The sequence below is a fragment of the Labeo rohita genome, chromosome 4 (genome assembly GCF_022985175.1).
Source record: "Labeo rohita strain BAU-BD-2019 chromosome 4, IGBB_LRoh.1.0, whole genome shotgun sequence".
NCBI lineage: Eukaryota > Metazoa > Chordata > Actinopteri > Cypriniformes > Cyprinidae > Labeo > Labeo rohita.
Window position 1 is genome coordinate 42,966,060 of NC_066872.1, and position 12,887 is coordinate 42,978,946.

The 12,887-nt window shown below is 36.4% G+C and overlaps 1 protein-coding gene across 2 annotated transcripts in view; it reads right to left on the reverse strand.

Annotated features, from left to right (window-relative positions):
• Positions 1-12,832, reverse strand: part of rassf3 (Ras association domain family member 3) — a 38,339-nt gene extending 25,507 nt beyond the window's left edge. The window contains exons 1-2 of one of the 2 annotated variants that reach the window (XM_051107836.1): positions 12,207-12,832; positions 3,373-3,506 (exon numbers count right to left, since the gene is read on the reverse strand). In XM_051107836.1, the coding sequence (XP_050963793.1) occupies positions 3,373-3,506; positions 12,207-12,669 (597 nt within the window). In that variant the 5' untranslated portion in view covers positions 12,670-12,832. Of the gene's footprint in view, positions 1-3,372; positions 3,507-4,183; positions 4,263-12,206 lie in introns of those variants that run through there. The other variant, XM_051107837.1, reaches the window with a different exon arrangement.
• Between the last annotated feature and the right edge of the window lie 55 nt (positions 12,833-12,887).

Genomic DNA, 12,887 nt, shown 5'->3' on the forward strand with positions numbered 1-12,887 from the left:
AGAATGAACATTTTCATAACTTAATAGGAACATTTCTGCCATATTGGCACTACTTTGACACAGTCAAACAGCTTTATATGTTTCTATAAAGCTGCTTTGAAACATCTATTGTGAACAGGGCTTTACAAATGAATGTGAATTGAATTGGACTGAACACACATTTTCTCATAACAGCATGTTTCTATAGAGCATGTTTAACCTAGTCAAACATCATGTTATCTAGGACATCTGACATCAGTCGCAGGCTGAAATACGATGCAGGCATAAACTCTAGACCCAATGTGATGCAGAGCCAAATCAAATCAGTCTAAGTGAATCATCCAATTGATTTACAGTCTCTTCACATGACCTGATGCTGTACTGTAGATGTGAACTTTGACTTAAAATATCTGTCTTCCCTACTGACAGTAATCGTAGTCTTACACGAACAAAAATCAATGCTAAACATATAATAAACTTGACCAACAGAGACCAGATTGTGTAACACATATCCCCATATCTTTGTTAGTAGGAGTCACATGGGCGTGTGGTTAGTGTGGTGGAGTTTAAGCTTCGCCTCTTGCATTTTGGACCAGCTTCACCACCCAAAGAGTTCCCAGCATTCAGTTCTCGCCTGCCAACAAACTGCTGCCTCACAGGAAAAATGAACGACCCACGTTATTATGAAACATACTTGTGCTGAATTTGAACTTTAACATGCATTTCTTTGGAGCACTAAACTACAAACCATTTAGTGTTGCTGCAAAAGCTATGCAGATGTCCTCGTCTCTGACAGTCCCTCCCACTGGCTTACAGTAATGATGAGTTTACACAAATGGACTGATGCTTATTAGTTATTATTGTGGTCAGTGCACCTGTGCGTTTGTGTTTGTATTTGTGCTTGACTCTAATGTGATGAGTGCACACATAAACACATGTGTGGGTTCTCACTCGGTTATGCTGCAGGCTTCCTGTAACTGTTTCCTGACGGGAAACTCTCTCTTTCCTACATCTGTCTGTTTGTTCCTTTTCATTTGGATCATATTTACACCTCTGTTTATATCTCGGTATGCGCACACAGTATTGCTGATCCAACTGTACAGTCAAAATACAGCAGTGTTTTAGCACATTTACACCAGCAGCTTTACAGTAATCATATAAAACATATGAATGAATTACACTTTGCACATAAGTTTATAAAGCTATCTTTCATAAAAAATTTCTGGGTTTTCTGATGCTAAAAGTTGATTGCCAAGTCTGTGAAATAACAAACTATACTACTTAGAAATGCATACTCTAAATATATCATAATTGGGAATTACATTCACTAAGCAAACTTGATGTTATTTCTCAATGTTTTGACACTTACTCCCAAGTATTTTCTTAGTGGTTTGTTTCTTAGTGGTTTGTTGTTGAGTGGGTGTTACATGTAGACACCCTGTCCTCCCTCAACAGTCATTCAGTGGTTTGTATGACCTTGTCTGGCCCTGAGTAACATGGCTGACTCAACTGACTGTCTTCAGCGGGAGGAGGGCTTCAGGAATGTAGGGCCTATATGAAGAGTCAAACACACGCACGCTAAAACGAACGTTAGACTGTGTTTAGACGGACACAGACAGCTGGTTTCTCACTGTCCTGTGAGAATGCACACACCCATGTTTAATCCCAAATTACTAACTAACCAACTTACTATACGTACTAAACATCCATAAGACAAATAAACCGCACAACGTGAATAGTGATAACATTGTGCATTCACATAAATTTTTATTTGGCATATGTCAAAAAACATGAATAAACTGGGTTTTTAAACTGAGAATTCTTAAATGAGGATCCATTTACTTGACAAGTAAAATTACTTAAGATTATGTCTTGTTTCTTGAAAGAATTTTCAAATTTTGTTAGTTTTTGCTTAAAACAAGCAAAATGCCAATGGCCAGTGGGGTAAGAAAAATAACCAAGGCTAAACAAGATTATTTTTCTTGCCCCATTGGCTGATATTTTTGCTTGTTTTAAGCAAAAACTAACAAAACACAATTTGAGTATTTTTTTTTTTTCAAAAAAACAAGGCATAATATCTTAAGTCATTTTACTTGTCCAGTAAATGCAATCCCTCAAATTTTTAGATATGTATACTAGAAAACAAGACAAAAATACTAAGGAAGAAAATCATTTTTTCACAACTTTGCTTTTTGCTTTTCACAGCTTTGTGGGTCAATGTGACAAAGAAATGTCTCAAAGGCTCATATTTTATCCCAAAATTAAAAGGAAAAAAATATTTTGCAGCAGGGTTATTACAGTTTGACTAAAATAAAAAAATCTAAACTAATAGTAATAAACACTATAATCTAAAGTATCTTAATGATACTAAAATAAAATAAAAAAAACTTTTTTTTAGGATTATTAAGGTTATTTTCATGAAAAATTAAGCACATTTTCCTATCAAATTATCTCTGCTGTGTTTAAAAAAATCACTTTCTTATTAATGTAAATCTTGTCTGCACACACTTCATTTAACTTATTATATAGTACAGATTCAATTTAGTACAAGAAATACAACCATGCATATTTTCAGTTGCACTTTACAAGTGTACTTTAAATAATATATAAACTCATATATGCAATTATATTATATCACATATACATTTTTTAGCACTATTCAGTAATGAGAATGTTTTGCTTTACTGTAGTGCAAATGACTGTTGTTTTGAAATTAAGAATTAATTTAGTATTTCAACCACTCACAATATAGTTAGGCTCTGTAGCCACAGTAACGCAGCAATTTACATATTCTAATATCTCTTCCTGCTCCGCACTAAACCTACAGATCTGGATTAGTGTGAATAGCACACATACCACACTAACCTGTCTGTTGACCCCGCCGGGTCACACGCACACACACACACACGCACTGCTCGCCTTTTATTCATACTGCACAGTTTACAGAGCATCGAGAGTGATAGTCTTCACAGCACAGGCGCATGAGAACAAAACTGGACACTATGGGGACCAGAGGAATTCTGGTTAAGAGTAATATCCTGCTATTGTTATATTCATGTCAAGTGTGATGGGAATGAGCATGTGAGTTTACACTCACATGGCGTGAAATAACAGTACATCATACTTTAACTAAATCACACCGTTGCATTAAACACAAGTAAAGACTAAAGAAAAAAACAATAATTACTAAGAGCAAACAGCTACATTTAAATGAATACTGAGACTAGGTTGTTTAGTGCGATTATCTGGAACTGTTCTCCCCCTTGTGGTTAAACCTAACCATCACTATCAGATGGCTGTGATTGCCATTCAAAAGTTTAACTTCTGCATTTCACATGATATTAAACTGAATGTGCATGTAAACGTGAAAGCAGACACATAAACTGTACTCACACTGTGTGAGGACTGATTGTTGTTAAGATGGTCCTGAGCAAGAGCACTGAGCTGGGAGCCATTAATGGATCCGTTCTGATGACAGTCCAGCGCCACCTGGTCACGGCACTGAGCATGACACGTGTATTTACAACCTGCAGGAGAGAAAACAAAAACAGACAGTTGTGTTACTCCACAGTATGCATTAAATATGTTGCAAACATGCAATAACACTGCAATATGTTCAGAATTTTTTTAGAGTAGTGCTTTGGTCACTTTGGGTTTTTATCACATCCTTTCACCCATTAGGTAAAAAAATAGTTTTCAACAGCTTAGAAAAGTAATAGCACAACTCTCCTCAACAAACTGCATCATATTTGTTCTGGTCTATAGAAAATTTAGTGAAATCTAGTGGTTCTTCTGGGAAGCTAAATGGAAAGCAAAATATCGGTTTGCAAATAAGATGGTGCACATACAAATTTTTAATGTAGAAAAATATTTAAGGAAACTAAAAGCAAACACAATGCACATTAAGACAGTGATTTTAGCATTAAGTACATTGCATTTTTCAAAAGAAATAATCTTAATTTTTATAAAATGATGCATGCTTCCATATAAATGCATGCTTTCTGATGCTGACGTGCACTGAATGGATAATTAATATGCATGGACAGACAATAAGAAGAGCATTTGCTTTCCAATCCTGTGTTCACAGACAACATGACGCACATACACTTGCTTATTCATCTACTGTAGCTTACATGAGGCATTTCTCACTCGTTTAATAAGTCCATCTGATTTTTTTTTCTCCAGTGTCGCTGTTATGACCTACCTGAGGATTGATGCTTGACTTGCTGGGTAATTTTGCCATAAAGTTTACAGAATGCTGCTCCCATCCCACTCAAGCACAAGAGTGATGACGCTTTCGGTCTCGAACGCTTAACTCACGACATCCCATCAGAAACAAAGCTCATCCTGTGCAGTTCACTCTCAGAATAGAAGGACAAACTCATCTGCCTCTCGCCCATGCAATCTCCACAGTAACTCATTTGTGTGTAACACACACACATTCTCTCTCTCTCTCTGTCTCTCTCACTCTCTCATTGTGCTGAGTCGGGTGATTTGACTGTCAAATGATGAAGCTCAGGTCAGCAAATGATGGACACATACATGACAGGAAATGTAGGAAGCACTTTGCATTTAAATATGTGTGCCAGTGCATTTTTATCATCACCCTAGATGCATCACCCTTAAGATTCAGTATTATAAAACTGATTATTAGACTATTACTGTTCTCATATGTGACTCTGGACCACAAAGACCAGTCATAAGGGTCAATTTATTTTTTTGAAACTGAGATTTATACATCATCTGAAAGCTAAATAAATAAGCTTTCCATTGATGTATGGTTTGTTAGGATAGGACAGAATTGTCCGAGATACACCTATTTGAAAATCTGGAATCTGAAGGAGCAAAAAAATCAAAACACTGAGAAAATCGGCTTGAAAGTTGTGCAAATTAAGTTCTTAGTAATGCATATTACTAATCAAAAATTAAGTTCTGAAAATATTTTCATGGAGCATGATACTTTACTTAACATCCTAATGATTTTTGGCATAAAAAAAAAATGATAATTTTGACCCATACCATGTATTGTCGCTACAAATATACCTGTGCTACTTATGACTGGTTTTGTGGCCCAGGGTCACCTATATGTTCACATCACAACAACAGGTGGCATTCTATGGAAACCCATTTCCGCCACTGAATAAAAACTAAAATTATTTAAAAAAAGTTTATTCAGGTCTTTTTATCTCACAATTACAAAGTCAGCAGTGTAGGATATAAACTTAAAATTGTGAGAAATAAAGTAAACAAAATAAGATAAACTTGATCTAACTTTTTTCTTGGAATTCCAAGTTTATATCTCACAGTTCAGATTTTTTTTTCTTGCAATTCTGACTATGATTTTACACCTTGCAATTCTGACTTCTTTTCTCAAAATTGTGAGATATAAACTCCCAAGTGTGAGTTATAAGGTCTAATTCTGAGGAAGAAAAGACTGACTTTATTTCTCATAATTGTGAGTTTATATCTCGCAATTCTTACTTTATAACACACAATTGCATGTTTATATCGCAATTCTACGAAAAAAAGTCAGAACTATATAATGTAAACTCACAATTGCAAGAAAGAATTGTAAGATAAGAAGTCGCAAATACCTTTTTTTATTTTTTAAAACAGGCTTCCATAGCATTCTCATTTTAGAGAGCATCTGATTGAACAACATTTTTTGAAGCACCTTAGATAAAATTTTGAATGTGTGTTTGTGTTTAAAGTAAACTAAGTCAACTTTTTTAAGGAGTACACTACTATATGTGACCCTGGACCACAAAACCCTAAGTAGGACGGGTATATTTGTAGCAATAGCCAGTGTAGTATGGGTCAAAATTATTGATTTTTCTTTTATGCCAAAAATCATTTGGAAAAGTAAAGGTCATGTTGAAGATATTTTGTAAATTTCCTACCATAAATATATCAAAACTAAATTTTTGATTAGTAATATGCATTGCTAAGAACGTCATTTGAACAACTTTAAAGGTGATTTTCTCAATATTTTTTAGCACCTTCAGATTCCAGATTTTCAAATGATTGTGTCTCGACCAAATATTGTCCTATCCTAACAAACCATAAATCAATGTAAAGTTTTTTTATTCAGCTTTCAGAAACCCCAAATTCAAAAATTGACCCTTATGACTGGTTTTGTGGCCAGTTTTGATTTGATGAGTCTTTTGAAGTGGCATGATCAGCTGCCATCTTGCAAAGAGAGTTTATCTCCACTAACTTATCAGTCCTGTCAACATTCAAGTCTGTCCTGACAGCCATCTACCTCCTGGACGTTATATCTATAATCCATTTTTTGTTTCTCTTTTTTAAATTTTTTAAAAATCGAATTTCAGCCCCTCGAACAGACAAGGAAAATACAAATATGATCTTGTTAATATCTTCAGTTTCTCTGCTACACATCAATGCAATTAAATAGAGTGCAAATGGTCCCCAGTGAACACAAATGTCTCTATTCTAGAGTTTAAGAAGAATCTTAGAAATCTCAAACTGTGTCCACAATCTTAAGTCAGAGATCTTAAAATGAGCTCAAACATTTCTTGATAAATTCTTCAAAGACCAAAGTATGTGACTTATGTGAGTACATTCATTTCATAACTCTACTGTACTGTATGTCAGCATTTATCAATTATCTCATATATGTCTTTGTACATTGTCTAGGACAAAGTTGACGCATAAAGGTAACATCTGAGATGTCATCGTCTCTGAGCAATAAAATATTCCTCCGGGGAACAGGAGGAATGCTGCTCTTTTAAAAAATCAGCAGAGAGCAGAATGACAGAGGATGAGCAATGATAGAGTGTGATGTGATGGATCTTTTATAGTGGGGCATGATGGGTAATGATGCTTAAAGTGCCGTTCTTTGCACAGAGCTGCGGTCCTGACCGTGTAGGAACTGAGCTAATGTATGCCAACACACACACAAAGTCTGTTCAGGTCTCTGGGGCGAGTAGGAAGTGCAGGCCTGTCTCTTCCTTAATTGCACTTCCCATAATGAGGGATGGCGCTATCGATCAGGACCTGCCCGAGGAGCGAAACATCACGCACACACAATACTCTCCCGTATTTAGACTGTGGAGTGATGGTGCAATATTTGGGACTCTGTTTCTAAAACTTTGCGTGTTGACAGAGAACAAGTCATTCGAGTTCTTAAACGTTTCCCACACAAACACATTACCAACAGCTCATGTAACACGAAAGCGTCATTCCCACAGCCACAGCGTCTCACTTTCTAAATATTTACCACCCTCACACAAAATACTATTAAGGTTCATTTAAAGTATAATCATTGCATTTACTTTCACTAACACTATGAATGAAAAATAATGAGCTAAAAAAGAGCTAAAAACATATACACAGCAGTCAGATCAACATACAACCCATTCTAAACAATATGGGAGAAAAATACAGTCATTACACCATAATGAAAATAAATATGACGTAAGCCTACGTAAAAAGTACAATCCCATCACCATTAAAGTACACTATCATTCAAAAGTTTGGGGTTGGTACGATTTCTTCATTTTAAAGACTCTTCTGCTCACCTAGGCTGCATTTATTGGATCAAAAATACAACAAAAACAGTATAATTCTGAAATATCATTACCCTTTAAAATAACTGTTTTCTGTTTGAATATGTTTTAAAATTTAATTTATTCCTGTGCAGCAAAGCTGAATTTTCATCATCATTACTCCAGTCTTCAGTGTCACATGATCCTTCAGAAATCCTCAAGAAACATTTTTTTCATTATTATCAATGTTTAAAACAGTTGTGCAGATTTATGTTCAAAGCATTTCTTTAAAATTAGTTCCTAAAATAACTTCATAAGGATCTTCACAGTCACTTCTGATCAATTTAATGCATCCTTACAGTACAAATTAACTGGACAACAAATTTTGAACAAGTAAATGTATCCAAATTGGATTGCAGCCATAAACTGTGATTGACACCAACCAGGAAGAAGGAACACATAATCTGTAATTTTAAAAAAATGCAGTTTCTGACGTAAGTACTTTATCAGCAGGAACCAGGTGTTTTTTTACTCTCTCTACTTTGTTTAACAGTGTGTTTGTGTGTGTTAGACAGGTGGAAGTTTTACTTTGTCCACATGTTTATTCCATCCTCGCAAAAAATAGTGCAAGTCGCCTAAGATTGCAGTTTAATGTTGCTTATTTTTGACAGTGCTATTTCCTCGTCAAATATCGTATCTCTCTCATATCAGATTCCTAAAACAGTGTGTTTGTGGAAACTTCCAAATGACGACTAAAGTAAGCCAAAGTAGCCAAGCCTGTCCTTGCTCAGTTGATCACAGATATCTGTTTTTCCTGTCTGTGTCTGTGCTTTTTGGTAACTAACAATAGAGATTCTCCTGCTGTTGTCTGTTCAGAGCCACATTCTCCATTCCAGATCGGCTCCTTTACGGCTCTGCGCTGGATTAGATCAGACCGCTGAAACAACACTGCAGATGGACAAACACACACACAACAACACCTGCCTGTGACAAAATGTCAGGAAGACGTTCCATTCTTTCACATGACTAGTCTTTCAGTCAGTGGACGTGAAACTGATGAACTATTTGACGTGTTATTGAGAACTTCTTCCCACATCGGTCTCAGCTGTTTAGACTCAGCTCTGTCCTTCGGCGGATGTTTTTAGTGCTCTGACCTGAATTTGCCCGACGGGAGTCTAGCTGTTGGCATTGCAATACTTAGAACTGTATTCGTGCATGTAAAGCGTGAGGTTTACATTACATCACGTGAGACACCATGGCCCCCAGCAACACAACCACAACACAGACAGACCACAACATAATCACTGTCTAGTAGATGATGACTGTTTAGTCAAACCTGTTCGCAACAAGGGTCAGTGCTGAAGAAAATGAGCACCATGTTAACTTATTCATTCAGATGTGATGAATAATAGACAGGACATCTGAATTGCTCTCTCTTTCACTCTTAATTCTCTGCTTTTATCACCAACAATCTCAGACCTCAGTAACAGCATTGCCATTGTTCACTGGAAATGCATTTGATTCTGTTTGTCAGGGGTTTTCAATCTTTTAGATGACACAGATCCCTAATAATGATTATATACACTGAAAAAAGTGGTGACATCTTAATTAACTGGATTTAAATAAAAAATAATAATAATAATAATATCACTGAATTTACCTATATACATTTATTTATCTGAACAAAATTAAATGTTATGGGTTAAGTAGGGAAATGGAAATGGCTCTTTAAGGAAACAATTGCAGCTTACCACTTTTTACAGTGCATATAGTTTCCTGTATAAACACCCAGTTTCTAATATGAAAATAATATTAAAAATATACCTAAAATATTATTTGGAAAAATAATACTTTATATTATTTTACATATTTTTACTGCTACACTACAGTATTTCAATATTTACTTCAATATTTATTTTTTAAAAAAAATTCTAAAAATATAATATAAAATAATATATTTTATAAAATATTGTAATAATAAAATTATAAAAATATTTTATCTCTTTTTATTTATTCATTTTAATCTTATTTTTTAAATGATTGTTTATGTAATTTTTCTATGCTTGTTCTCTAAACATTTCCAAGGACCCCCTGTGTGCCACTGTGTTTGAAAACCCCTGCTATATGCAATGACGACCAGTATAGTTTACGTTTTAGGTTTAAAACAATTTACATCGCGAATGAATTACTGTATGCCAGAAAGCAACCACATAGCAATGATTTAGCAATAACGGCAACATTTAGCATCACTGTAGTGAGTTTTGCATATGCAACCCCTATCAATATGCTTCAGAAAATGTACAAATCTAGATTATCACTACCTATTTTGTATTAGCAAGAGTTAAAATGTCTCAACTGTTGACCAAACACATGCAAATTATTAATTAAAAACTCAAAAAGCTTAAAATGTCAGTGCAAGAAATTACACTAATATCTGCCCTCATTGTTCCAGTATGAAGTCGACATCTAACATCCGCTTGCCTGAACAACAAAACTACAAAAAGCCAAAGAGATCTGGACCCACCGGATGACTTCCACAGCAGACTAACTTCCAGCCGTCCGGAGCGCCGCATGGCTTTCGGGAAGCGGTAGAGGATTCCAGTAAGTCTTCTTAAAGTTCTTGCAAAGCTTTTCCCCAGACCCATGACCAGAACAACACCTAGCCTTCCTTCAACCTCTGAGCTTTTACCGACTAAAATGTCTTTCCTGCATCACGGCTTCTGACTATTAACTGCTCGTGCTCTCCTGTCATTGAGTGTGTGTATGTCTATGTATGTGTGTGCAGTTGTTCTCTGGCCCCTGTGGTTCCTCTGTGCCCATGTCTGGTGATCTGGTTGTGCTGTGACAGGACGGTGTGCCTTCTCTAGACACACTGTCACTGGCGTTACACAAACAGACAGATGGACATTAGGGGAGGCAACAGGTGGGTGTCAAATAGCAGCACACAATGCAGTCTAGCTAAGAGGGCGACAGGAATGTCACCCACAAAGGTGGAAAAAGGATCTTTGTTCATTTTGCTTAGGTATTAGTGTACTGTATTTGAGGTGAAGCAAAGAGAAATGCCACTAAACACAGTGGAAACCAGTTAATAGGCTGAATAGCTTTACTTTCACTGCATTAAAGATTTATAAAGTCATTATGACCATTAGCAAACTCTCCATCACATTGAATTGATCAAAAGTGATAAAGACATTTATAATGTTACAAAAGATTTCTATTTCAGATAAATGCTGTTCTTCTGAACTTTCTATTTATCAAAGAAACCTAAAAAAAATCTACTCAGCTGTTTTCAAAATAATAATAACAATAATAGTTGTAAATGTTTTGAGTATCAACTCAAAATATTAGAATGATTTCTGAAGGATCGTGTGACTGGAGTAATGACACTAAAAATTCAGCTTTGAAATCACAGGAATAAATTCTATTTTAATATATATTCAAATAGAAAACAGCTATTTTAAATAGTAAAATTTTTTCAAAATTTTACTGTTTTTGCTGTACTTTGGATCAAATGCAGGCTTGGTGAGCAGACTTCTTTAAAAACACTAAAAATCTTACTGTTAAAGTTTTTTTTAGTTATGAATAACAATAACACTTTTTCAGGCATATTCCTGCTGTCTTATTTAGATTTATAGAAACTGAAATATGACAGGATATGGAAATTAATCATGTACATGTAAACATGGTCACTGACCCACACCGATGCACCCTCATTACACAAACCTAAACAAATCCAGCAACCACCAAACCACTGCGAGCAAACTCATTATCCACCTTAACATCATAACAAACACAACTCGCACATAAAACGTGAGTTAGTGAATGTTTTCTCTGCCCACATATTCAAGTGGCCCCTAAAAATTAAATTACAAACTAGTTCACATGAAAATTGGATGGCTTTTGGGCTAATCAGCCGAGCCAGTGACTTTCTCGCTCTCAATTACCTGATCGCTCAAGTCGAGCACCCAGAAGACCCAGTGAAAGTTACCTTTGTCCAGTTGTTCCATTTGAGTTAACACTTGTGAATGGACAACCTCTGCACAAAGGCAGTTCAGACATTGAGAGACATATTACAGAGAATGAATTCAAGGCTTTGGGAAACGTTCATCCAAAGGTCTAATCCAATCAACCACTCAAAGAAATACTCGGCTAGCCATCAGTATGATCATGCTTTTTTAGTATAACAAAATTTACAATACAAATTTGGCTGGTAATGCTTTGCATATGATTTTTAGGAATGTTTTCACAGCTGTAAACAATGCAAGGCATTCAGTAAGGAATGATAATGTCAACTGTCACTGTCAGTGACCATTTCAAATGTTTAGTTTGTTAGGAATTTGAATTAAAATGAATTATGATTACATTTAGCTACTTGCACTATCGTGTAATTATTAGATGCATTTGTGACATAAGTACAATAAGGTAAATGTGGGTGATGAATGTGCAACTTAATGAATTTACAAGCACAAACCAGTCTGTCAACATGCCTGTAAAGGAGTGTGTGGTGTGAGGAAGCTCAAGAACACGTATGGAGTTTATGATGTGTCTATGAAATATTATAATGCATAAAATGTACATTTAGGCAACCTGACGCTTTTTAACTACAGGAGCAACATTGAGTGTCTTTATGATGATGGACGGCACATATGGTGATGAACGGACTTTGTCTAGACTAATAATATAATATAATAATGATATAATAACAATTAAAGTTCTCACCTGTGCATGTCAAGCCACTATGAAAAATATACGAGCAACAAACATCGCACCAAGCGTACGTCGCGTCCTCACAAAACGTGTGTCCTTCTCCCTTCTCTTCTTTCACACGCGGGTCCTTGGCCGAAGGTTCGAATATCGTCCTGACATCCGGGGGTTTGAAGCCCCTCTTTCTAGACCGCTGTCCTGCGACCCCGTTCTCCGCCACCTTCGGTAGCGCGTCGCTTTGCGCGGGTTTTGGAGAGACTCGCGGCCTCTTGGGAGACGGAGCTCTCTTCACCACCGCGTTGAGCATTTTGGATCTAGCTTTCGGTGAATTCTTCTCCATCTGGTCAGCTTCTTCCACCCATACGGTGGGTAATCGGTTGAGCTGAGGCAGGGCTAGCGCCGACCCGACGGCGCAGTAGCGCGGTGGTGAGTATTTCCTATTGTGATGCATCATGACTGCGTTGCCGAGTGGAAACATACAAACACCTGTAGATCCAAGGAGCCTGTTCCTGAGCCTTGCGATAAGACATTTCTCAAGCTTCGAGAGAATTTCACCGAGGCTTCTCTAAGACGGAGGAATTGCGCTCAAGCAGGTAAGACAGGTGCACAGAGCGCGTCTCATGTTTCACCTGAGATGCGGGAGCGCGCACTCGAGCAGACACCCACAGTCTGTGGTTATTAGATTTAATCAATTAC